The 27,454-nt window shown below is 50.9% G+C and overlaps 1 protein-coding gene across 5 annotated transcripts in view; it reads left to right on the top strand.

The window, feature by feature from the left end:
- TACC1 (transforming acidic coiled-coil containing protein 1) overlaps window positions 1–27,454 on the top strand; it is a 63,696-nt gene that overhangs the window by 7,218 nt on the left and 29,024 nt on the right. For 2 of the 5 annotated variants that reach the window (XM_074940219.1, XM_074940215.1), the window contains exons 1-2: window positions 14,223–14,767; window positions 15,723–15,838. In XM_074940219.1, coding sequence (XP_074796320.1) covers window positions 14,607–14,767; window positions 15,723–15,838 — 277 coding nt within the window. In that variant the 5' untranslated portion in view covers window positions 14,223–14,606. Of the gene's footprint in view, window positions 1–14,221; window positions 14,768–15,722; window positions 15,839–27,454 lie in introns of those variants that run through there. The other 3 variants (XM_074940218.1, XM_074940217.1, XM_074940220.1) reach the window with 3 other exon arrangements.

Here is a 27,454-nt window from a genome sequence, read left to right as displayed (position 1 = left end):
CCAGACGTGCCTGTAGTGATCGTTATAGTGGGTGGTGGAAAGGGAGGGCCGAAGTGTTAAACTCAGTCATCTTCATTTGAAAAAGCCATCCTCGGGAGCCCTCTAGTGGTTATTGCTTCTAACATTCCCAATAGATACACTAAAAAGTAGTTTAAGAGATTAAGTGTGGGGAACAAATAGGAAGAACTAGAAATACTAGTGAATAATAACAATTACAACATAACTGGCATTACAGAAACTCGGTGGGATAATTCATACGTCTGGTATATTGGTATAGAAGGGCACAGGCGCCGACTCCATGGGTGCTCCGGGGCTGGAGCACCCATGGGGGAAAAATGTTGGGTGCTGAGCACCCACCGGCAACCCCCCTATCAGCTCCCCACCCCCAGCACCTCCTGCCCGCTAGCAGGCCCCGCAGATCAGCACCTCCGCCTCCCGCGAGCAGTGAGGAGCAAGGGCGTGGCGCACTCGGAGGAGGGGGCAGAACTGGGCGGGAAGAGGCAGGGCAGGGGTGGGGCCTTGGGGGAACAGGTGGAGTGGGGGCGGAGCTGGGGGGGGGGTCGAGCACCCCCATTCCCTGGCACTTTGAAAAGTCAGCACCTGTGGGGATAGAGCTTGTTCAGGAGGAGATATTGTCTTGTAAAGCAAAGATATAAACTCTTGCACTGAGGTTGAGATAGGAGTGGGATGCAGACCTGCTGAAAGTCTCTGGGTAAAGGTAAAAGACAAGGCTGATATCATGGTAGATGTCTTCTATCGACCACCTAACCAGGCAGCAAAGGTGGTTGGGGCTTTTTTTTAAACAACTGTCAAAAATAATCCAAAACACAGGATTTGGTGGTGATTAGGGAATTCAACTGCTCAGACCTCTGATGAGAAAATAATACAGCAGGGCCCAGATTATCCAACAAGTTTGTGGAATGAATTGGAGACAACTTTTCATTACAGAAAGTGGAGAAAACAATTAAGGGAGAGGCTGTTCTAGATTAGGTTTTGACAAACAGGGAGGAACTGGTTGAGAATTTGAAGGCAGAAGGCAGCATGGGTGAAATGATCATGAAATGAGAAGAGTTCATGATTCTACATTGTAAGCAAGACACAAGAAGTACCGGTAATTCTTCCACTCTTCTGAGCACCGATAAGGCCTCAAGTGGAGTATTGTGTCCAGTTCAGGAAAGAAGTGGACAAATTGATTAGAGCTCTAGAAAACATGATCTCTGAGGAATGATGGAAAGAAATGGGTTTATTTAGTCTGGAAAGAGAAGATTGAGGGGGAGGGGGACATGATCATGGTCTTCAAGTACATAAAAAGTTGTTGTAAAGAGGAGGGTGATAAATTGTTCTCCTTATCCACTGAGGACAGGACAAGAGGCAATGGGCTTAAATTGCAGCAAGGGAGGATTAGGTTGGACATTAGGAAATCTTCCTTTCAGGGTGGTTAAGCACTGGAATAAATTGCCTAGGGAGGTTGTGGAATCTCCACATTGTAGATTTTTAAGAGCAGGTTGGACAAACACCTGTCAGGGATGGTCTAGATAATACTTAGTCCTGCCTCAGTGCAGGGGACTGGATTAGATGACCTCTCGAGGTCTCTTGCCATCTTCCATTTCTATGATTCCTCCATCCTTCACGACAAAGCCCATGTTACCAGTACACTTATCCAGTGTGGACTGGATTTGCAGGATACTGGTAAGAACAACAGGACTGATGAAGCTGTTCAAGAATTATTCCCTTTCCAAGATGAACCAAAACATGGCAAATACCACATTCTCCTGCTAGCGCCTTCCTGCCTTCTGCCCAGCAAGCAGTGGCAGAATGCATCCATACATTACTGAAAGACATCTCACATCCCTGCTGAGCGGTAGAGAAGAGATACAGAGGGGTCATTTCACCCACATCTGGGGTGGGTCACAGCAGTTGTTCAGTGTCAACATCACGCAGCAGCTCAGGGCAGGAAGTGAAGAGTGCTGGGGGAAAATTAGCAATGCTAATTTTGCTGAGCTGAAATTTTTCCACACCATTGGGACTGATATCCCTGCTCTTCCGCAATACAAAATGATCTTCATGACTGCAGGTGGGCAGGACCTTAGTTTTACATCTCTGAAAGCACCAAGGCAGGGCACAGCCTCACAGGGCAGAGGGCTCCTTGCTGAATCACCAAAACATTGTTCTTCTTGCAGCTCTTAGGAGTTCTTCTGAGGTCTCCCATCCAAGCAATGACCCAGCCCAACCACATCTACCGTGTAAGATTATCAGAACACATGGTGATTTCACTGCAGACTATGAACCGATGGCCATCTCTCCTTTCCTGACTTTTTAACCTTTCCCTCCCCTAAGTCATTTCTCTTTATTTCCCTGATTTTCTTTGTCTTATTCCTTCTCCCCTTCCTGCTTGCAGAATGTTTTTCAGGAGATACATTTGGTCTTTTTTTCCATCTTTATTCTTGTTTCCTAGTAGCCTTCTGAATATTTCCATTACTCACTCTTTCCTAGGTCCATGCTGCTTATCTAGACTAGGCAGATTGTCAGTAAAAGGACTATATTAAGCCTTTCCTTAAATTTTCTCTCTACCATCTGTAGGTGAGTGGCAGACAGGAGTTATCCAACATTCATCTCTTTGGCGTCACAACAGAAGTCAGGAAATTTTGTTATAAAACCTTCTATGTATCTGTCTATCCAGTGCTTTCTATAGCACCTGTCACTGGAATAGCTTTTTCCTCCTGTGAATAATTCTCTTCTAAGACCATTCCCAAAGGTTTGCTTTTTTGCAATGGAGTGATAAAGACCATGTTTATTTACATGCTTTTAATAAATGATTCTACTATGATAAAGGTACCCATTTTAAAACAGAAAAAAACCCACCTGACGATAAATACAGCAACATGGCACAAAATACAGCCTTTTCCTGTTTGTCCTGTGAAACCCCTCGCACACTGTAAAGTAAATATATCATCACACAACTGTTTAAATGGAATGTTTGGAATGTATTGTGCACCTTGGGTGATTTATGTAAGAACCAGTTATGGACAAATCTTTGATCGAAAGTGTCTCCGATCCCCTCAGTGCTATAACCTGCTGTGTCCTGAGTTTCACCTTTGGCCATATGTTGGTTCTCTGTTCTTTCAGTTCTCTGTCTGAAACTGGCAAGTCAGTACTAACAAAAGCCATTATCGGAGTCAAGCGCAGGCCAGGGAACAGAGTCCAAATCTGGTCTGCAGCTGTCTGAGAACTGAGTTTAGGAGTCTCACCCGGTGTTCCCTCTAATTTTTCCCACCCATGTGCAGAATGAATTTTGTTACGTGCACCAATAGGAACACGCTGGGCTCCTGACGGGCAAGCGAGGGAAGAGGCTCGCCACCCCACGGTGTCTGCCCTGATCTGGCGGGGCCAGCTCTGGTGTGAGAGAGGAATTCCCTCCAGCCTTGGCCTCTGCACCCAGACCACCCGCAAAAGGGCCCTGCAATGCTGCCAGCAGCATTTCATGAGCCGCTGATGTTTTTGTTTTGTCCTCACTAGAGCTGAACTTCTGCGAAAAGTGCAGCGCGAATCCAGGGAAACCTGGCGCAGGTGAACAGCCTCTGGCTGAAGAGCCGTGAGCGTAGGGCTGCCATGTGAACTGTGTCTGTTCATCCTTGGCACGGAGAGGCCTTAGGCAATACGCTCACACGCTGGCATCGCCCTCAGATCGGAGACCGGACACATTGTGGAAATGGGGCCATTCACTCAGGATAAAGCCGCTGTCTGTGTGGGCAGCCTCCGTGCAGAGCCTGGCTGCCCGTAGAGGAGGAAACATCTGAGCTCAGGAACAGGGATTTGATCGGCAAGGCTCTGTCTCTGGGGTGCGCTACCACTACTGAGGCAATACATCTTCCTGGAGAGCCAGGCTGTCGGGGGGTGAAGATGGAGCTGATGCTGGTGTAGCACAGCGAGACAAGCTCTTTGCACCATCGAAATCCTACTTAGGCCCTCAGCATAGGGTTTAAGTGGCGCGTGGCCCTTCTATACAGGAACGAGCTTCACCCGTAGTGATGTTCTGGAGTTCACCCCAGCTCTGCGCACACCCTGGTTACGCCTACACAGTGAACGGAAGCCTGCGGAAGCAAATCCCAGGGCTTGCGCTGCGGCACGAAACATAAATGTGGGGATGTTTGGACTCTGAATCCTGGAGACGGGGTGAGCTTCGGAGCCCCGTCCACCACATCTACACAGCTGGGTTTAGTGCTCTTACGCAAGCCCCACAAACCTGAGTCTGTCGTCCCAGGTTCTGGGACTCATTGCCGCGGGCTGTGGAGATGTACCCACCCCAATCTCCCTGCTCTGCTTTGGCACATTTTCCAGGGCAGAGCAGAGCCTTTTCAGTTGTCTAAACTGGTAATTTTCTGAACCGGACTCCTAAGCGTTAACTTTGATCGCATAACTTCTTGTGCAGGAGAAGTTCCTAAAGTTCACTGACCCAAACCATGGGCTCTGGGGTTGTTCAGCCTTCGTGCAGAAAACCAGAAGGTTTATACAGTTGTTTATTGGTAATGAAGTGTATTCTATAAAGTGAATTTCTGCAATTGCCAGTTTGGCATTAATCATAGCTGGAGAAAATTCAGTACAATGGAACCAATTAACTGAAGACTGCAAAGTAACAGAACTGTTAAAATGAAATCTTTCTCAGTCAGCTGAACAGCTGAAGGAGAAAAAGGAAAATCTGATGACAAGTACAAATGATGGCCATGGACCACTGGCCATGTGTTCACCAGAAACTAATCCACTGACGACTTACAGTGCATCTCCTGAAAAAGATCAAAACAAGAGGTACACCTTCCTAGAGCTGGCACACTGGGACCAAAATACATATTCCAGACACGCTCCTTTCTCCAACCCAGGGCATCTCAGGTTAAACTATGACAAACACTGGTCATGCTGGGTCAGGTTTTAGACTTGCATTTCCAGCTGCCTTCCCAGAGGAAGAAGACTGCAGCAATCAGTTGCTGAAGGAAATAATGTCCTGTGGCCTGACCCTTATCCATGAGTAGCCTTATTCATTCACACAGCCCCACTGAGCACAGCAGAGTCGCTGCTTCAATGAGGGCTACTCTTGGCCATACAGGTTTGCAGAGCTGGGTCCATAGGCTGCAAATGTGGCAAAGTGGTGGGTGCATTACAGACTGCACGGTGAGATACCTGCTCCTGGCTAGGGAGCAGGGGCCACTGAAGAAACGATATCATGACGATTATTTTACTGTCCTGCACAGAGTGTTCACAGGCTGCCAGCTGCTGAAGGATTTGAGGAATGCAAAGCTCTGGGGCCTGATTCTTGAGCGTGGCGCTGCTGGAGGGAACTGGCCATTGGGCTGGTGTGTCTGGGAGGATCACTCCAGCGAAAGGAAGGGGGTTCCCCTGGCTGTGTTGAGTCTCTGGAGAAGCTCTGACGCCATCACTATCCCTGAACAAAGGGAGTGTGAGCATGGCTTTCCTCAGATGCCAGAAAATATCATCATGCCACTATATCAATCCATGGTACGCCCTCCCCTGGAACACTGCCTGCAGTTCTGGTCTGCAGACCCATCTCAGAAAAAACATATTAGAGCTGGAAAAGGTACAGAGAAGGGCAACAAAAATGTTTAGGGGATGGAACAGCTTCCGTATGAGGAGAGATTAAAAAGACTGGGACTTTTCAGCTTAGAAAAGAGACGACTCAGGCGGGATATGGTAGAGGTCCATAAAATCAGAGATGGTTTGGAGACAGAGAAGAAGGAAGTGTTGTTTACCCCTTCACCTAACACAAGAACCAGGGGTCACCCAATGAAATGATTAGGCAGCAGGTTTAAACCAAACACAAGGAAATATTTCTTCACCCAGCACACAGTCAACCTGTGGAAGTTGTTGCCAGGGGATGCTGTGAAGGCCAAAAGTATAACTCGGTTCAAAAAAGAATTAGATACGTTCCTGGAGGATTGGTCCATCAATGGCAATAAGCCAAGAAGGTCAGGAACACAACCTCATGCTCTGGGTGTCCCTAAACCTCTGACTGTGAGAAGCTGGGACTGGACAACAGGGGATAGCTCACCCTATAATTGCCCTGTTCTGTTCATTCCCTCTGAAGCATCTGGCACCTGCCACTGCCGGAAGACAGGACACTTGGCTAGATGGACCATTGGTCTGACCCAGTATAGCCATTCTTTATGTCATTTTTGGCGACTGTCAGCCTGCATAATAACCCTGAGACCACTTTAACACGTGCCAGGGGACCCATCTGGGGTGGGAGCAATGTAAGTAGGAGTGTTATGCCACCTTTACATGCAGTCCCCCAGGACCCGTTGTCTGTGCTGTGTGCTCCTTGGCAGCAGCTGGGGCTTTGGCCCCTGTTTGTAACAGGCTTTATTTCGTGTTTGTAAAATTCAGCGATGGATTTGCTCCCCCAGCAGTCCATGAGCCTTAACCTGGAGCCTTGCCCACAGCCCAGGGTCCAACTGAGGGTCATATTTGGGGTCAGGAAGGAATTTTCCTCCAGGTCAGATTGGCAGAGACCCTGGGAGTTTTTCGCCTTCCTCTGCAGCATGGAGCGTGAGGCACTTGCAGGTTTAAACTAGTGTAAATGGTGGATTCTCTGTAACTTGACATCTTTAAATAATAATTTGAGGTATTCAGTTACTCAGCCAGAGGTTATGGGTCTACTACAGGAGTGGGTGGACAAGGTTGTGTGGCCTGCTATGTGCTCGAGGTCAGACTAGATGATCATGAATGGTCCCTTCTGATCTTAGGGTCTATGAGTCTTTGAGCAGCCACCAGGGGAGAGAAAAGACCCCATTCTCCATGCTCCGTTCCTGCTTCTCTGTGTCGTGGAATGTTAAACTGTACTGTACAGTTCAGCCACTAGGTGGTGCTGCGTGTAAAACACCTTGTTCACGCTCACCTCAGTTTAAAAGAGGTGGACAAATTGGAGAGCGTCCAGAGGACAGCAACAAAAATAAGAAGTTTAGAAAACGTGACCCGTGAAGAAGGGTTGAAAGAACTGACCATGTGTAGTCCAGAGCAGAGAAAGTTGGGGGAGGGGAGGGGCTATGAAAAAGTTATCAAGAGGCTGGTGTTCACTCCACGTTCATTGCGGGTAGGACAAGAAATAACTGGCCCGGTTTGCAGCGAAGGAGATTTAGGTCGGATATTAGGAATATCTTTCTAAGGCTAAGGATAATTAAGCGCTGGAACAGGTTACCGAGGGAGGCGGTGGAATCCCCGTCACTGGAGGCTTTTAGGAACAGGTTGGAGAGACACCTCTCAGGGATGGTCTAGGGTTACTGGGTCCTGCCTCAGCGCCGGGATGGCCTCTGGAGGTCCCTTCCAGCCCTACGTTTCTATGATTCTATGACAACAGAGAGACTTTTCCTCTTAGAAAAGCCAGGGCAAGGTACGAATTTAGAGATGATTTCCGAGCCTTTTGGTACGTGCAGCTGCTGTCACAGAACAAGGGATTCATGCTCTGCATTGTACACTCTCCACTTCCTTCCCGAAAGCAGCTAGAATGGAGTCTGCACAAACGCTGCAACCCCAGTCATCAACAGGGACATGAGATTTGCTGGAGCAGTAAGAGGCTGGATGATCCTTCAAGCAAAAGGTTGGCAGGTGTGTTGAGAGGGGAAAGACAGGCTTGTGTCCCTGAGCAGGTTAATAAGGCAACTAGTGACATTTCAGGGGAGACTGACTGGCTGGTGAGGAGACATTGAGCCTTTTCACCTCCGAATTACAGGTCCCAATCCAAATTCATCACAGTCTGAATGCTGTTCAGCAGCCAGTCGGTAGATGCACTCCTGCTCCATCACCCAGCTACCATCGTAACCACTGGAGAGATCAGACTGGACCATCATCTGTTCATGCCTGCAAATCTGTGCATGAAGAACTGGAACTAAGTAATCTGGCTGTTGGCAGCCTTAGCAGAGGGGCTGGTGGCTGAATGGGCCATGGAGACCATTTCCCTCTTGCCTTCAGAGACAGGATCCTCCTAGTTTAGGGTGGAGCAGTGTGAATGAAGCTGCTTTGCTGATGCCCATGCGGCACCAGTGCCAAGCCCTCAAGACAGATTTGCTCTCCAAGGCATTCGGGCTGTCGCCTTTCTCACTTGCAAAAGACAAAAGGGAAAAATGCATTTTGCTCATTTAGTTGGAGCAGTGATGTTGTGTTGGGTTTTTAAATAGAACCCACTGTAGAACGAGGGGAGCAAGCTGAGGCTGGGAAGAGGACTGAAAGGGGCTTCCTCCTGCAAGTACTGCCGTCCGTCCAGAAGTAGAAACTCAAAAGCACTTGAAAGCCAGGCAGGAGCACAAAATGCAGGACACACTCTAAAATACCCTCCCTCTGGAGCCACTGATCTGCACAGACATCTTGGAACATGCTCCAAGTGTAGGGATTCATTTGCGATTCAGGAACGCTGCTTCTGGAGCTCACCGTGTGCTGACGGGAGTCACGGCTGCCCCTTTGGAGACTGGTGTTAACTGGTGTTGAGCACTTTAAAGAAAGGTCTCAGGAAGGGATAAGGCAGAGCCAGCAAAGTCTGGTTAAAGTATGCAATAACAGTCTGCAAGCTGCATGCATTGACGGTCAGTTTAGACTGACCTTTAAAACCGAACAGGTCGGTCCGTGAAATATTTATGCTTTTCTGCCTCCCTCAAAGTGGACACCCAACGATAGCCTTGCAGACAACGATGTAGTAATAGTGACACTGGAATTACATTTTCAGTGAGCGGATTGACAGGGCACCTTGGGGGGAATGGAGCTCAGTGTTGTAATGTGGAAGGAACAAATAAGAGAGTTGTTCTAACAGGAGTTGGCGAAGCAAAGTGCCAAGTGAGGAGGCTGTGAACAGAGAGAGCCAGGGAGCTGAGCTTTAAATAGGTGGATATTAAACCTCCGCAGAGCTTTGCTGCTGGGTGGAAACAGCCTCTGGTTTTTATACCTTCATTTAAAAGTAATAACCAAGCTAGCCAGGAGAGTCATTGGTTTGCGGGACCCAGCAGGGCGCAGGAATGGCTGAATCAGAGTGACTGTGATCCGAATCTTCTGCCCTGCCTTGCCTGGGGCTCGGCACATCACCGAAGCCCACCAGAAACCTCACGGCTCATTCTCACCTAAGAGTAGAAGGCTCAGGTACAGTGTGAGGACAGGGCTGACCTCTGCTCTCAGGGCACGCCTACGCTGGCAGAGTGACAGCACCGGCAGGACAGCGCCGCTCAGAGAGCGCCAAAGGAAAACTGCAGTTGTGTGTTCACACTGACAGCTGCCTGCACAACAGAGTGTTCACGCTTGTGGCACTTGCAGTGCTATTTGGAGCGGTGCACTCTGGGCAGCTGTCCCATAGAGCACCTCTTTCTCTTTTGCCGCGAAGACTTGTGGGAAGGTGGAGGGGGTTGCGGGGCATCCTGGGTCCAGTCCCAAAGCCCCGTGATGCGTTGCTTCGCATCCCAGCAATCCCGGTGCTTCCATCCGTGTTTGGCACCATCTTTCAACGGTTTGTGTACGGGGCGCCCGGCCTCCTCGGGCTGCAGGAATGGATCCCGCACTGCTGACCAGGATGCTGCTCACTCTGACCAACGCATCACGAGTGGCAGTGGAGTTATTCCTTCAACTCCAAAGGCAAGAGGAGTCCGACGTTGATCTCGCCATGCGTAGTAGCTATGACACAACAGTCCTGAAGATCTTCCCTTCAGAAAATAGCCAGGGACAAACTCTGGAGGGTAGGGCACCGTAAGACCTTGGATGGTGTGATGCTGGAGGTAGGGACGGCTCGGTGTGCGCCTATGAAGTGGGGAGCTCCAGATGGAGGCATTGAGTGAGCCCGGGTGCAGACTTGGGCTGCATAATCCTAGGCTATGCATCACCACACTGTTTCTAATGCTGCCATGTATTTGTACAGCCCCTAGCACCCTAAGGCCCTAGTCCAGTAGCATACTGCATTACAGTGAATAAAAATCACTGGTGCTGCTCGATGGGTAGGCCAGGCACAGGCTGCAAACTGCCTGTGTCCCCTCGGATCTCGTCGTGGGCTCAGTGGCTTGTGGAAGACACCTTTGAAACCGGCAGATTCTCTCTTCTCTTTGCTCCGGTGGATCACACCTGCTGATGGTGCTGAGCAACATTCAGCAGTTGGTGATGCTGAAGGTGCATGTCAAAATCCAGTTTCCTTCTAGCTGTGTGCTCCTTCACTTGGGTGTTGCTCTGTGTACGCCAGCATTATTGACAGGCTGGGCTTGGTTTGGGTTGTTTTCTTAATTGTCTATCATAAATAAATGGCAAGTGGATGCTGACTCTGCTCGTAGACCATCCCTGGTATCTTCACACCCTCAGGCACTGCATGTACAAAGCTTGTCCCCCTGCCTGATGTCTCTTACAGTGCCTCTGAAGTGTTACAGTTTGGTTTCACCACCCTCATCCCTGCCTGCTTCCTCTCCTGTGGTGACGGGAGGCTCCTTTCTTGGCAGTACTGATTGTGCAGCCTTCACAATGGAAGGATGCTGTTAATTTCCTCCTCCTGATTGGCTCACGTGTCTCTGATCCCCGTCCAACAAGTGGAGGTTTATAGAAATTTGCTGAGCCACATACTTCCTCTTTGCAGCAGAGATGGACTTGTGTTCCTACTGCCGACAGCCCGGCCATCTTTACTTCTTCATTGTTCGCATTGTCATCTTTCTCAGCAGAGCCACTGGCAAAATCCGAGTTGCCATGTGCTATTTGTAAATGCAGCAATGCAGTCGCGCTAGCTAGGTCCTTGGGTAAACAGTGATGCAGGGGAGGCAGTGTTCAGATTATAGTGTGCAGCACTACGGGGCTATTAATGCAACATCATCACATCTCTCAAAATCAGCTTCTGTAAAGATCTTCCCCAAAACTCAGCGTGTACTCTGCAGCCCAGAAGAGCACACACCACAGGGGAAACCAACTGATTTCTATTCCGATCACAACCAGCCAGCAGGGAGGATGGTAGTGGCATTAAAGCCTGGTGCTGAGAGTCAGGGTGCTTAGGTTCTATTCTTGAATCTGCCACTGATTTCCTGTGTGACCTTGAACAAGTCACTTAACTCCTCTGGTATGTCTACCCTCGAGGGAGCATGCAGAGAACAGACACTGCATGCTCAGCTAGCAAGGCTATAAATAGCTGTGTAGATGGTGAGCCACAGCTTAGGCGAGCCGAGCCGAGCACCCTGCACACCTGACCCCGCAGGGTATATACCCTGCACGGCTCTCTACGCATCCAAGCAGCACCTCCCACATCGGCACTGCAGTTATTAGCAGTGCAATGTCCTCCTGCCTCAGCTTTCACTGTGGCCTGTAGCCAGATAATTACACTGTCCTACATCACAGGAGTGTTGGGAGGGTAAATTGATTAGGGCTCAAGCAGTGTGGCCCAGTGAACAGGGCACAGGACTGGGAGTCAGGAGACCTGGTTCTAGTTCTGGCCTTGCTGCATGACCTTGAACAAGTTCCTTCACCTCTGTTCCCCCTCCCATCCTTTGCTTGTCTTGTATATTTAGAGTGTAAACTCTTCAGGGCAGGGACTGCCTTTTACTCTATGTTCACAGAGTGCCTAGCACAATGGGGCCGCTTTGGGGATGTTATTTGACAGTTCTCCACAGTGGGGTTTCCTGCACCTTCCTTTGAACATCTGATGCTGGCCAATGTTAGAGACAGTCACTACTGGACAGACCACTGGTCTGATCTGGTATCGCGATTCCTGTGCTCATGTGAAAGCATTCCTAACGATTGCAATTAGTTGCTAATTTACAGAATAGTTGCACACTGTCTGTGATTGTGGCCTGTCACATGCACACTGTGCAGAATTATTCAAGGCCAGTATTACTTCTGTGCATTGCACTGAGCTGAGTTTCGCAGCTTTTGTTCCAATTGTCATCCCTTTGCCCAGAATGTTTCTGGAAGTGGCAGGGGAAGAAGGTGGATAAGTCAACTCTGAAACACAAACCTTTTCCCTCTAAGGTAATGCAAAGATTTCAGCCGGGAGCTTGGATCTTCATCTGCAAACATTCTGCTCTGGAAGGCTGAGATTGTCCGAGCAGCAGTTGGCTCAAAGCTGATAACGCCAGCGTTTGTAACAAACCTGCTGCCAAATTCCTGTGCATTCCACCCAGGCACTTTGTGCATCCGGGAGGTGTCAGAAACCTGGACCTCCTCTCGCTGATGTGTGGGAAGTAATGAACTCAGGACAGTCTGTCCAAGCTCTGATGACTCTTAGAGCCTGATCCCACTTTATGGGAAAATTCCCAAGGGACTGCTTTGGAGGCATTTGTTTATGGAGTGTTATCACCTGACTAGTGTTTACTGACTGAGCTTATTTTTGCAGGGAATTTGGTCACATCACAAGGCGAGGCTGAGAGCTCTTTAAAAACACCTTTCTTTAATAAATAAATGGTTTGCCCTGGGAAGGCTCCTCCAGGGAGGGTTTAAAAGCCTCAAATATCAACCCAAGCTAATGGAGCCAGAATTTCCCGGGAAAGTGTCTCGGGCAGGGGTTTGCCCCAGTTACTGTTCAGATACCACTGCCCAGCTCCCTGCTCTACCCACGTGCTGGTGACTCTTTAGGGTGGAGGGGGGGAGTGTCTGCTTTCTGAAGAGGTGGCACAGTGCATGCTCTCGTGGTTTGGATAGTAAGACCACCAGGCTGTTCTTTCCCTCTGGGCACAGTGCAGAACCCCAGAAATAGCCCGGGGCCAATATACCCTCTTCTCTTTGTTTGGCCAACAAGTGCAGAGCTGGGGCTGTGCTCAGGCATATGGCTGAGGGTCAGCACCCCGTGTAAGCTTGCAAGCCCAGAGACAGCTGCCCGGCTGACCTCGCCCCGACTGCTATTCCCAATGACTAGGCATGCACAAAGGGGGAGACAGTATCTGTCAGGCGGCTGGCAAGAGGGTGGGGGGATGAATTGTGCTCTTTAGATATCAGACACCTTCACCTCTTTTAAGTGGGCCACCCTAACACTCCTGTGCAGCAGAACCGTGCTTTCTTTGGCATGTCCGAGAGACGCAGAGCCTGCTGAGGATCTGTAGTTGTTATGCTGCCCAGAGGTGGTTAAAATGCCAATCGCGTCTCAAAAAACCAGTGAGGTCCCACACTGGAGCAGGCCATGCAGTCACCGTGGCTGTACCAGGCCCAGAGGTCTGTGCTGCCTCTGGGTGGGAAACCTCATGCCCTGCAGAAGGTGCGGGGGGGCTCCTGTCTGGGAGAGTGGCCTCCATAGAGCCAGGTGTGCTGTTTGCCCACGGTGCCTATGGGTCCGGGTAGAGGAGGAAACTCCCTTGCCCACAAGTGCTCTGTGTTGGCGATTAGTGGCAGGGCTCTCTGGGCTCATCCGGTTCCTCCTGCTGCATCATGGCAGGACACGGACCGTGCCCGGGGCCGAGTCACCTGAGCCACACTGGTGTAAACGAGGTGCACTTCAGCGGCGTTAGACTGGTGCGAGTGAGAGCAGAATCCCGCTCTTGGGACCAATCCCCCTCTGCCTTTATGCCATTGCCACATGGGTGTCAAATGCTATCAGGGCGGAGCGGCCAAGCAGCAAACGTGCCGCGGGGTGAAAAGAGAACCGGGAAGCCCCGCTGCTCCCCGCACCCGTCAGAAATGCAGAGGATCCCCTGGTTAACAAGTCAGCCGCCTCGCTTCAGAAACGCCTGCTCGACGGGCCGGCGAGAGAAACCCCCGCAAAAGCAGAAGGGAAAGCGGGGAGCCGGGGGCGGGAAGGAAAGTTCATCTCAACAGCAGCACGAAACAATACAAGGCAGCTCTGTCGGCTGCAGCATCTTTCCCCAAACTGTCTCTGAGCCCCCGGGTGCCGAGATAACTAGAGCCACTGTGAGAGGAGCCTGAGAGTCCTCGACGTGCCCCGGGGGGGTCTGTGTGCAGCTACCACGGGCTGGAGGAGCTGGGATCCCGGGAGCCGCGCGCTCGCGAGCCGGAGGGAGGAGAAGGAGGGACAGGCTCCCAGGCAGCGAGCGCTCACTCCCAGAGCGGACGCTCTGGTGCCAGGGCATGGGGGGGTGGGAATTACTTTGAATTCTCCTCTCCCCTTGGTGTCTTTAACTGAGCAAGCCCGAAGCCTGCTCGCTTCACCCGCAAATTGGTCACGACCAGTCTCCACGCAGCGGGGGAAATAAGCTTCCCGGGCGGCAAGGGTGGGAGGCGCCGAGCCGGGCCCCCTCCCTGCCCGCGCGAGTAGTACAGCCCGGGGGGGCCGGGGCTGGCTCCGGCGGCCAGCTGACTCCGGCGGCCGCGGGCTCGGATGGAGCGAGGGCGGCTGGGGCGGTGCAGCCGGTTCTGCTGCCAAGGGTTCGTGCAGCGCCGTGGAAATCTGGGGCAGATCGCTGCTCTCCGTGGCCATTGTTGGGAGATGCAAGTCAGCGCGGCTGCTTAAGCCTCGGCCCCAGGGGCGTGCAGCATCTGGAAGCGCCTCCGCGGCTCTGCAGCAGCCTGCCCCGGAGGAAGCTGCCGAGAGCGGGGAGCCGATGGTTCACTTTTAACCACATCCGCGCCTCAGCTAGAAATATTTACAGGCGTTTGTCACCGTTTCCCTCCATTTTGGAAAGAATCCCCTGGCAGCCGGAGCTGGGGCCGCTGTTCTCATGGCGTTTAGCCCCTGGCAGATCCTCTCCCCGGTCCAGTGGGCCAAGTGGACCTGGTCTGCTGTGCGAGGGGGGGGTGCTGGTGACGGTGAGGATGGCGGGGTAGATCAAGAAATAGAGGAGGACGACTCGCAGGCGGAGACCAAGTCATTGAGTTTCAGGCAAGTATGCAGCATCCCTGCTTTGCGGGGACTCGGCCCCTGAACTTGTCGCAGTCCCGTTGGTCTCCAGTCCCCGCTGCCTCGCACGTGTGATGGCATAGCAGGATGCATCCTTCCAGGGACAACAGGCTCTGCTGTGGCGGGGTGAAGTCCCATGTGCTGCATCTGCCCGGCTTGTCAGCTTCTCCCTTCAGAGCTTGTTGGCTGTTCAGTGCATTGAATGTTCAGCATCTGCATCTGCCTTTGCTAATTCTGCCCTTCCCTTCGGCTCCCTAGACACAGTGTGTAGCATTAGCGTATTAATTCCCAGCATCCTGGGACCTGCGCTCCTTTCCGGACACGTTCGGCTTCGTGGATTTAGGCACCGTTGGTCCCACGGAGAGGCAGCAATCCTAGGGGAAGGGGGTTGTGGCAGAGCAGTCCTGCAGGCCCCGGCAGCTGCTCTGGCATGGTGCTCTCTCGTCTCAGTGCGAATGCTAGCAGACATGAAACCCGCAGGTAAAGGCTTATTTTCTGAGCTTCCCAACAGCCAGCTGGAGCTTTAGAGGAAGGGACTCCAGTCGGAGGTGCCATGTCCCAGGGGTCACTGACCCATGCTGAGATAGCCGGTGTGTGTTTTCACATAAAAACAATCTGTGCAAAAGGTACCAAAGTGTAGTGGCGCTATGTGACTAATCTCTGATAGATGGGCATCTGGGGGAGGGAGGCTGGAAGGGAAGTTTCAAGGGGAATTGAGTGTAACATGGTTTCATCTCCTCTACCTTTTCCATTCGTTAGCATGGTGTGTTGGGAATGAATCACTCCCAGCCATGGGATGTCATCTGCGGATCGGTTGATTTGCTGGTCGCCTGGGAGCTGGAATCCAGTCTGGCTGGATATTTAGGGAACGTATGTGAAGCATTTCAGAGCTAGCCTTGAAAGTGGTAATTCTTCATTCTTTTCCCCTCCTTGGCAGCTCGGATTCTGAAGGCAATTTTGAGACCCCTGAAGCAGAAACCCCAATCCGGTCACCTGTAAAGGAGATCTGTGACCCATCACTGGGATTGGATGTGGCCGAGGCCAGGACCCAAGGTAAAGAGATGGCATGCATCTTTTCTGGTCTCATTTTATTTTGCTTTGGATGCAGAAAACAGGGTGGGGCTGGGGAGGGGAAGTTGTTTTCTTGAATAATGCTTGCCAGGTGTTTGCAGTTCCTGGGCAGGATAGTTTAAATGCAGATGCTCAGGGCTATGCACCTGCTGCAAAGGGCCATTTTAAGTTGAGTGAAATGTTGATTTATTGGACAGTTTTGAGGGGCCAAGGGTTGCACTGACATGTGACTGAGTCAGTTCGATTCCCCAGCTCGCGCCCTCACGGTGCGCAATTATAATCAGGCTGTTTTGCAATAGTTGGTCACACCCACCTGCTACCCCCGGAGCAGCGATAAAGAGCCAGCAGGAATGTGGCAATATGGCGAAGATGTCCAGAGAGCCGGTTTTGTGAGTTACCCCGAGGGGCTGAGGCTTTTCCCCACGGCCCAGTGAAGACCACAGCATGCAGCCAGAAGCTGCTCGGTCTAATGGAGGGGAGCAAAGGGTATTTTCAGACTCTTATTTCTCGAAGCGCCCTCCCTGACTTCTTCCTGAAAACCCTGCCTGGGTAAATATGTCTCTTGTTGGCTCGGGGAGTCACTTGACAGTCAGCTGATTGATGGGTGCCGTAGAGCAGGCAGGCCCTTTGCATTTGCGATGGCGCAACTCTGCCCTCTTTCACAGTAGCTGATGCGATGTTTCATCCCTCAACCATTCCTCATTACTGTCTGAAGCTGAGATTTTGTTGCCTGGGTAAAGGGGATTTTATAATCTCAGTGGCACAGTGCGGAGATGAACAGGAGTTGACCTCTGGACATCTGGGACTGATTAAGTGGATTTGGGTGTCTCAATTTAATTGCTCTTGGGCATTTGTCCAGGTAACAGAACCACAGCTGGACAATCTGACATGATAGCCTGTGCATTGTAAGCCCTGATCTAGAAAACCAGGTGATGGCTGAGGTGTATTGGCAGAGCTGGGGTGGGGCTTGGGGAATTAGCACTGAAACAGAAGGGGCACCTACCGGCCAGCATGGAAGGGCATTGGCAGAGCTGTACAAGGAACCTCACGCTGTGCGGATGGTATTGCATATAAATTATGTGCAGAAATAGTCAGAATCCACTGCTCTGACAGAAAACCGCAGGTTGAATATACTGCAAAAGAGTAACAGCCATGTTAGTTCTGAATGCCAGGAATCCTATCTGAATTTACCTCTGTTAAAATGCTGGCCCTAGAAGGGGTTGAAATGTGCATACCTCTCCTGCATGCACTCACGGTTTTTCATACTGCTTCCCAGTATGGTCGCTGTTAAAATTTTAGAAACTTAAAATCTCTGATCCTCGTTGTTAAAGAAACAGCCAGTGAGAGCTGCAGAGAACCAAGGGCTTCATTGCCCAGTCAGGTTCTCGTGTCTCTATGGCTGCGGTCAACCAGGATCCCATGATACAGTTAGTGATACCATATATCTCATTCCAGTCATCTGCTCTCTCCCACACACTCCCTCCCTGCGCAATGCTGAGTGCTAGCCAGCCCTGTTAGCCCTTCACACTCCCGGATTGAGTTTCTAAGTGGAAATCAGGGTTAATGCCCAGACTGGGTGCTGTTGTCAGTTCCTGTGTCTACATCTACTTCTCGTTGCAGTGTGGTGGCTTTGTAAACAATGTGGAAGGCTATCCATGAAAAGGATTCTGTGGGACCTCCCCCCGCACCCTACTCATCCATCCAATCTGCAGGGCAGGTGATTGAATCATGTCAGAGCATGGTGACTTGTAGATCTCCAAGGCCATATGCAGGAGGGTAGAAAAAGCCCCATGCAGTGTCTCTGGGTGAGAGGGTAGCTGGGGACACAGCGTACATTGGGACTAGCCACTCTCACTGGGCACATAGTGCTGGCTTGGTGACCTGATCTAGTCTCTGCCCTTCCTCACCCAACAGGGACTCATTGCCCTGGTGTTTCGCTCACAGGCGTTTGCTGATTGCTCAATCTGTTTATGCTGGGTTTGTAATTTACCTCCCTCGAGTTGCAGCTGATTACCTCTGTTCCATTAGGTTGTTGTTTCAGCCAGTGGGGCGCTGAGACTGGTGGAAACATTCTTGGCTATAAGAACAGGAGTACTTGTGACACCTTAGAGACTAACAAATTTATTTGAGCATAAGCTTTTGTGAGCTACAGCTCACTTCAGAGCTCAAGAGTTGGAGCTGCTCCTTACTGTGATGTGCCCTGTACTCCAGCCCACCATCGGACCACAGTACCAAGCAAATGCAGTCAGCGCTGGGATCTGCTGCCAGGCCTTTTCAGTAGAGGGACCATCCATCATTAGTGAACCTGGTCTCCTGTTGTTGCTGGGGCAGAGACCCTAGTGGTAGTCCAGCTAGACTGGCAGCAGGTGCTGTTTGTTTGCCTCAGTGGAGAGGTTCGGGCAGGGAGGCCACTCTTGCTGCCAAGGGCTAGCAGCGCAATCCTTTGCTTTTTAGAAAAGCCAAAGGTTACTCCGTTTGTGGGCTGATGTTCTGGGGCGTAGAGGGTGGGATTTCTCAGGAGATTTTCCTTGCTGGGTTTCTGATCATCTCTACAAAGACTCTGGCTCAAGGAGGCACATGGCACAAGTCTCCAGGGAGACACTTCAACATGTTAAATGTGTCCGAGAACTGCATTTTGTCCCTGATTTTCCTGGGAAGAACTATTCCTAAAAACTACTGCCTGGGCCAAAACTCAGTGCGCAAATGAACGGGCTCCTCATGGTATCCCAGACAAAGGCTGCAGTGTTCCTGGGCCCTACTCAGGGCATGGGGCTAGGGCTGCTGAGAGGGCAGGGTAACCAGCTGCACTGTCTAGGACGTGTTGCGTTTATGCTCTCATTCCCTGACAGCTGAATATCAGGGGCGAGCGACATACCAGTGCTGCTGCTGGTAAACAGGAGCGGTTTTGACACTGGGTGCTAGAGCCAGCTCCTCATGGGTGGCACATAGACCAAGGTCTTGTTGGAAGGTCACCTTGCAAGGAAGGCTCCTGGCAAGCTTGTCCCTTTCTTTATCTTCAGTGTCCGTGACAGTTTCACACTGGCAGATCACATCAGCGGGGCAGGGTGCTGGGGAACCGACTCAGGACGAATGTAGTCTCCGCTGAGTTCAGCTGCTGCCCGCTGTGTCTGCCTCGGGCTCTAGATGAAATAGATCCATTAGAAACCACAAACCCAACTCCAGCCACATGGGCTCGGGTCTCTGGAACTCTTGGCCAGGGAGCAATTCGGAACTGCTGATGGAGTGAGGCAGGCACAGGTACCCGGCAGTGGAAGCAGTCACTGTCTCTCTCCGGACAAGCTCTTAGTATCACATTGAACATTTTTCAGAGTAGCAGCCGTGTTAGTCTGTATTCACAAAAAAGAAAAGGAGGACTTGTGGCACCTTAGAGACTAACCAATTTATTTGAGCATAAGCTTTCGTGAGCTACAGCTCACGTCATCGGATGCAACTTTGAACATTGCAGCTGAAAAATAGCCTGTGTTTCCAAGAGGCTTCATCCATTGCCCTCCAGCAAAGTTTCTGTGACGTACTCAGCTCTTGAAACGATGGAGTGAGGCCTCTCATGATGCATGTACTATGCTCAGAAGGCTCCCTGGGATATAAGACTACTGGATCTTGGCTAATGCAGACATTAAACCCTCCTCATAACAATGCATCTTGGTTCCCTGGGAGGCTGGGAGGGCAGTGTACTTAGCACAGTCTGCATGCGAGTGGCCTGGCGCTCAAGAGCTGTGGTAGCTGTCATCGATACAATAATCAGGAATCAGTCCAGTTTAATGATTGCTTATCAGTGTTTAAACAACAGAGGTATCAGGGACAGCGAGATCAGGGTGCCCAGAGTGTTTGGGAAATGGCTGCTGTCCGTAGAAGCTGCATGCACAGACATGCCACGGCCGTTCCCCGTACTCAGATGGGTTAGTGGGAATAGAAACTCATTTATCCACATAAAATTGTGATATCATCAGTATGTAGAAATAAAATTAGGTTATGAAACCTGTACGGACAAAAGCACTGAACGGGGGAGGCCTGTTGCACAGACAGTCGAACTAGGGTTAGATACATTGCACCCTGCATGTTCAGAGTCAGAGATACAGAACGTCCCACTCACTTTCAGGCCAGGCCACTGCGCTCGTTCTCTCTTCCCGCACAAAATCTTTTCTTAACTCTTTTTCTTTATCATCCAGGACTAGAGAGACCCTAATTCTGCCCTATTCTCTCTAAAGACACCTCCTCCCTCTCTCCTACAGAGTTATTTTTCACAAGGAATTAAGCAGAAGGACTAAAAACAGATCCTGGATTGTAGCAGCTCTCACCAGCATTTACTTCTGTTACCCGTGATTCAGGCTCATGTTATACTGTATATTAACAGCATTATCACTGGTTGGTTTGTAAAGCACCATTCACAAGTATCCTGATGCTTAACAGCAAAATAGACTTAAAACAGACCAGTGTCTGTTAAACAACAGTGAAAAAACAGCAGAGAAAAGTCTAGCTTTAAAAGTATGAGCTGAGTCTGCAGTCCAAATATCCTGTGCTCGCTCTGTGTCTGAGCCCAGCCAAAGAAGAGGGGCATGTGTGAATCATGGAGCACACAAAGAATGAGTCGAATGTAAAGGCTATAGATAGTAAAGGGTTCTTCTGCTAGGCACTTGGCATGCAGGGCTGTGGGGAAGCATTGCTGGTTCATTTGGCTGGAATGTGTAGAATAAAAAGGGAAGAAGGTCTTTGCAGCGTGTTGCTGCTGCCAGGTTTTATGGACTCATTTGGACAGGGCAGAGGATAGGGTGTTCGGGCTGTGCTTGGGTTAGTCAGTGGGTGTATTTCATTCCCTAGACCAGCGAGTACTAGTGTCGTTATATGTGTGTACAAGGTGGCCACCACTGCAGTGCCCTCTGTGTACATTCTGTTCAAGAGAGTATAAAACAGGGAACCTGCTCACCAGTTCCCTCCTGCAAACCAATTACCCTGACAGGACCAGTGCCGCGGCCTTGCTAGGCATGTGCGCAGCGTTCATCACCCGCACAGCCGATCCTTTACATCAGTGTCTCCCAACGGCCGGTCCATGGACTGGCACCAGTCTCTCTGACACCGTTTAGGAAGGCAGCAAGCGGGTCCCTGGTATCAAAAAGGTGGGGAAACCCTGCTTTACAAAACGCTTTACAGTTCGATATCACCTTCCATCGGGGGGGCCTCAAAGTGCTTTGCCAAACCCCAATGCATTAAGCCTCACCGCTCGAGTGATCATGGGTGCTGGAACTAGGGGTGCTGGGGGTGTGGTAGCACCCCCTGGCTTGAAGTGGTTCCCATCATATACAGGGTTTACAGTTTGGTTCAATGGCCCACTATACAAACTGTTCCAGCCCTTATGCCCGTGAGCTAGGGGAGTATCGGGGCTGCGTTTTGCAGATAGTAAAGCTGAGGCTCCGAGAGTGGAAATGAATTGCCGGAGGTCACGGAGGAAGTCAATGGCAGAGCTGGAGATAAACCGCAGGGGCCCAGTTCTCCACTGCCCAGCACCTTGTGCAGTGATTTGCACCAGTGCAATGGGGGTATGGAATGGTCTCACGTCAGAATGGCAGCATTCTGCAACCAGTTTCCAAGGTGCAGGGCAGTGGAGAGTCCGGCCCCACATCTCCTGGATTTCAGCTCCGTGCCTCAATCCCAAAACTAGCCTTTCTCCCGAGCTGTGGGTCTGACTGCCGCAGGAGGCTTCACCATCTACAGTGGGTGAAAAGCCTGAACAGAACGATTCATCTTGCCTTGCAATGTGAAAGTGACCAGGCCTGCAGTGGATTCCAGAGCCACAGGGAATGGCATGGCCTGTTTCCGCTCTGGGGCTGCGGGGAATGGCCGTGGCTCTGATGTGCTGTACAGAAGAGTTAGGGTGCCCTTTTCATGTTCAAAGGAGCCAGCAAGAAGAGCTGCCCCAAGGAGTCATGGTCTGGCCGCATTCAGCGGGTCAGTGTGCGCCGCCGCCTGGCTCACGTGGGAGTCAATCGTAAAATTGTTTCCTTCCAAGTCACTTTGGAGCGTTTGGTGGAGTTTAAATACAAACCAGCACGACGCAGTCAGGCTGATGAAGCAGCTGGGCTTAGAGGAGCATCGGCTGAGTGTGCCACACTGGGGCTCTTCTGCTGTGCCCACGTGAGGGACGGGGAGCGTGGTGGTCTTTGTACAGCCCACACGCACATTCTCCAAACATGACTCACGCAGCAGTGGCATGGGGGTGGCTGTGCAGCAGGAGAGACTCTCTTTGGAATGTAAATGCACACCCAGGCCTCTGAGGCGCCTCCGAGTCAGGAGCAGAGCAGCACACGCCATCCCTGTTCCATGCATGGGCAGTGCTGGAAAGCATTCCCTAAAGGCATAGCTTGCATTTACTGCAGCAATTGGGATGGCTCATTCCCAGGCTAGCGGGGCGGGGGGGCAGGGGGGAGTAGATGGACTGCCAGGAACGTGCGTCTGCTGCTGCAGTGACTCTTCTCCGGAGTACAGGGAAGGTTCTGTGGGTCACTTGCATTTTGCATCCTGTGTAATTGTTTGTGAAAAACGCATGTCATTCTTCTGGCCACTGATCAGCCAGCACGTTGGAGTCAAAGGAAATGCAGGGAGGAGGAAGAGCAGCTGCCAGGTTGGGGGAGGAGCTGTCCACTGGGTAGGCAGATTAGGCTGCAGTGGGTTTGCATAGTGGCTAGTAAAGCCAGAGGGATGAATTTGGCCCAGTTTGCATAGCCAGGTATGAAGTGTTGGGAGACTAGTTTTTTATTCCCTCCCCTGCCCCAGATCAAATCAATGGAAACAGAATAGAGAAACTGGCTGGTGCTGGGAGCTTAGCGGAGGTCTCTTGCACTGAGCAGTGCCTGGATTGGGGCTGCTGGGCTTTGTTGTTGTTGGAACATCTTCTCATTTCAAAACTCTTTAGGCTAATCCTCTCCCCTGGCCTCTGACTGATTCTCTGCAGAGGGTGGGCCCCTGGGCGGGAGGAGGTGAGCTCTGGCCATGAACTGGCTACACAGGGGAATTTGAACTATGCAGCCAACGCCCTGCAGAACAGTACGCCTGTATGCATCCTGCGCAGGGGAACCCGCCATGGAGAATGGCCTTCCCGATGGCTCATGGCAGCAAACTGCCCCCACGCTTGAGATAATGTTGCTGTTTGACACTTGTGGCGAGGGGCATTTGCAAACTCCCGGGCTCCCTGTCCTTACACAGCGCTGTTTGGGTGAGCAATGGTTACCCATCCCGGCCTCCTCCCAGCTACAGGGCTTTGTGGATAAGCCAGCACACCCCGGGGCGGTTTGGCTGGGCCTAGGATCCACCAGGGGACTGTGGGCTGTGTACAGGCTGGCCATGATGTGGGAAAACCGATGGCGTGTAAAATAATCCTATCACATAATCAGCACGGAGCCTCACACCCCCTCAGACACACGGCGGAGAGGAGCAGGGTGAGAGTCAAAGCTGCTGTCAGAGTGGGCAGGTTCTGAAGGGCCCGAGCCATACTCTGCCTTTGCAGGCCTCACGCAGCTGAGGGGGTACGTGCTGTGTGTACAAGGATCGTCTGCTGCCTTACTGTAGACAGCCAATACCCGCTGTCCCCTGTGGGGTATTAACAAGGTAGCCAGACCACGCAGCTGGAATCCAGGATTACCTCAGAGGCAGGGTGGCATGCGCCTTCGGGGAATGTGAAGAGGGGATTTTGACTGCATAGATAAGGTGGCTCTTTACTGCCCCACTGGCTTTTCTCTATTACACGGGGTGTTCCCCAGACCCAGCACTGCATCCCCTGTTGCCCCGCGGATGCTGGGGGCTCTGACCCCAGCCCTGCGTTCGTTTGTTTCTGCAGTTGTTTAGGTTTTAGTGACCGCTGTCCCTCCCATCAAGTTAAGACAGTCCTCCACCCAAACGATCAGTGCCTTGCGGTGATCATCTCTTGCCATTTGGAATTTGCCGCAAGCCCGTCAATGTCCCTAATGCACACCTCCTGTTTCCAGTATAACCCAGCTCCCCACGTGTTTGGGGAAAAGGTGGACTCTGCCACAGCCTGCAGGGTGAGCAAGTCTGGACTCTGGTGGGCATCAGGAGGGAGCAAATTACAAAATCAAGGTGCCTTCCCAGAAGAGTCAGTTCACCAGTATTTCTTATGAGAGAGCCCAGCCAATCTCAACATCCAAGCTCAAAATGATGGTAACCGAAGTGTCCTTCATACGCAGAGCCCAAACCCGCGTGCGACTCTCACACGGGGGGGTGGGTCACAGCAGAGGTCAGAGAGGCGACCTCCATGGAAATGGAGTAGCATGTTCTTTTAGTTACTCAAGGTAGATGAATTTAGACTGATTTAAGTTTATGGCTGTCAGCACACTAGCTACAAGGAGAATGAACTGCCCCAGGGTATACAATGTGGCTGTCCTGTGTCCCTTTAATTTCAGGGTCAGATCATCCCTTAGGAACAGGTACCACAGCAGTAGCCTGAAACACGGGATCATACAACAGGCATAGTAAAGTACTGTGGGCTTTAACAAGGGTTATCCTGTTAACAAGTGGGAGGAAGACCCTCCCCAGTGCTGGCTTGAAGAGCTACACAGTCACGGCTTCACAGAGGTCGTCTCATTGTGGTTGTGTTTGGTAATATATTTCACAGGGGCAGGAAGGTAGTTTCTAGCGGAGAACATTCCCTCCCCAGCCTGGGGTGCAGACCGTCCTTCATGCTTCATTTCCATGGTTTTTAGCATATTGAGGATCAATTATGCAAATCAGAAGCCACCAGCTGAGTCAGGCTTGGTTCAGCATCCTGGATTAGTGCAGGAATGTGGATATTTCTCTGCTCCATGTTTATCTTCTTTTGCTGATCCATAGTGCACTCAGTAGCCAGAAAATATGGAACAGTAACAAACTCACTTTGATAGACATAAAGTCCTTATGAAGATGAGTGCTTTGGTGTTTAGCAGGTCAGGTGGGCTGCCCTGCCTACCATAATTCATATCCCCCTTGTGAAAGTGTATTAACAGTTGCATTATTTCAGACATGATGCTGTACCACTTACACAGGCTGGTCAGAGACCAAATCATAGGCCATTGTACTGGCTGTAGAAAAGGGGCTTCCCAGGACTAGCGCTGTGCCTTGAAGTCTCCTGTGCTATTACAGATTTTCAGACAAGCTCTGCACACCACAGCCAAGGACAGATTTTTCAGAGGCATCCGGGACATTTGCGGTAGGGGTTACAATGGGAGATGAGCACTCAAAACTCTGGCTTCAATTATGGGTGCTGAGTACTGGGAAATCTGGCCAAATGCCCCTTGCCAAAATGCAAGAGGCATGCAGAAGAGTTGAGGATGGGCTTTCATTACTGCAGGCATTTCTCCCTCCCTGCTCCCTCCTTCCCAGCCCAGCTCACAGCAGTATGGTCCCTTCTGCGCCTAGACACTTGACGGCTGTCGTTTTCAAGGTGTCTGAGCAGTTGAGGATCCCCTGAAAGAGAGGAAAAGGTTAAAAAGTAAAGGATTTAGGAAGACTAACGGAGGGAGGGAACTGCAGTAGTTGTGGCCGGCAGTGATTAAGTCGTGGGTCAGGATCCATGATTAAGGCTCTCGGATAGCATAGTGTTGAGCAAGATATGAACTCGTAGACAGGATTTCTGCAGAAGGGGCTAGCTGCCATGAGAATGAGATTAGGCAACATTCCAGGGATGGGGAGAGAGAATCTTCTGGAAAAACTCAGAGATATTCCTGGGTTGGTTGGTTGTGAGCTAAATCTATCATTTTGAACACACCCTCTGTTCTTTTAATAGACCCTGCTTTCTGTATTTTTTCCCCTCAAGCATATACGCTTGTCTGCTTTCACTGCACTGTGGCATCTCACATTTATACATCTCGGTGACGTGAGCCATGCATTTTGGGTAAACAAAAGAGAACCAGCTATAGCAGACGTTTAAAATACTACCCGGAGAACCTACTGACTGGTCACATGTCTCCTTTGCTGATTCAGACACAGCATTTTAATATTTGCAAAAACTGTCTTCAGATAATCACCTTCCCCAGTACCTGACTTGTGAGGGGACTGCCCCGTGTTTCTGAGATCACAGCCAGTTCCCAGGAAGATGATGATCAAGAAGATAGAGAATCCTTCAAAGGGAAATGGGAGCATAAAATAAATAACAGCAAGTGAAAGGTTAAGACAATTCAGCTTAGCTTGGCTTCCTGGTTTGGATCAGCCTTCCGGAAGGGGCACAGCATCACCACACTGATGTCAGGAGCGTTACGCAACAGGAGGGCTCTTTGGTGGCTGATGAGCCCCCAAGTGGTTGCTGTGCTTGTCAGAATTAATAAGACAGTTTCTGGAGAGCAAACGCAGGGATGTCAGAAGTGAGCAGAGCTGTTGTCAGACCAGCTCCTTCGCCGTGGGGCTCAGCATACGAGTCCTTAGGAAACCTTTCAATGCTTACTGTGTGCCTGATCCAGCCACCCTTACTCAGGGCGGGTGCTGCCTCACCTAAACAAGCATCCCCCTTGCTGGCGACACTGTGACAAATTCAGGTCTCTTGGCTTTTCCGTGTGCTGGAGTGGGCGGGGGAGTTGCATAGCACCGTTCACCCTGCAGGAAGGCGGGTGTAGTGGTTACACACTGGTCATTGCTGGAGATTAGAGACCTACAGACAAAGGGATTTTCCTTGGTCTGCATCATGTTCAGAGCTTCCCTGTAAGTTCGCAAGATACTTTTAGGAGTGTCTGTAGAGCCGAGAGAGGACTGGAATCCATGGGAGTTGTTAAAGTTGGGACCATCATCTCAAGGCTCAGCCTGGCTGCTGTGAACAGCACCTTCACCTGCAGGAATGCTGAAATGCAGGCAAGGTGGGGGAGGTAAGATCTTTTATTGGACTGACCTCTGTTGGCGAGAGAGACAAGCTTCCGAGCTTACACCAAGCTCTTCTTCAGGCCTGGGAAACTTACTCAGAATGTCTCAGCTGAATATCGTGAGACCAACCCAGCACAAAAGTTACACGGTGCTTTTGTGGGCTGGGCATGCACAGACTGCACTGCAAAACCTGAGTTTATGTTACAGACTTTAGGGTGCTCTCTTTCCTCGGGTTGTTTTTTGTTTGTTTTATTGTTTTGTTTTTTTGCCTGAAATCTGCATTCACCCAACAAAGGCTGCCTTAGAGGAGAGACACGAGGTTGAGGCTTTCAAAGGGGCGTAGGGAATTGGGTGCCTAACTCATTTACTGCTCGAAGTGGAACTGTACAAAGGTAAATAACTGTGTACCATACACTACCTGCAGTTAACCCCCCCTCCCTTGAGTGAAGTATGGACACCCAGATGTGCACTCGCAGTCAAATCACCATAGCACCGTCCGTCTCTGCACAGCTGCCCCTGCAACTCAAGCTGCAGCCTGTAATTTGTCCTTTAAACCCCGAGACTAATTTTCTTTACACTGAGGCCACAGGACAGCTTTTTGGCAATGAAATGGGGCCTTCAAGCAGATATCGTTGAACACTGGAACGGTGTAACCAGCCTTCGTGTAAATCCCACGGACTTGGGTGAAATGGTGCTGAGGCTGAAGGCGGTATACTCCTCTTCCGCTGACAGGACACTTCCCTTCAT

The sequence above is a fragment of the Natator depressus genome, chromosome 26 (genome assembly GCF_965152275.1).
Source record: "Natator depressus isolate rNatDep1 chromosome 26, rNatDep2.hap1, whole genome shotgun sequence".
In the NCBI taxonomy this organism is placed as follows: Eukaryota; Metazoa; Chordata; order Testudines; family Cheloniidae; genus Natator; species Natator depressus.
This window is presented reverse-complemented; position numbering and strand designations above follow the sequence as displayed.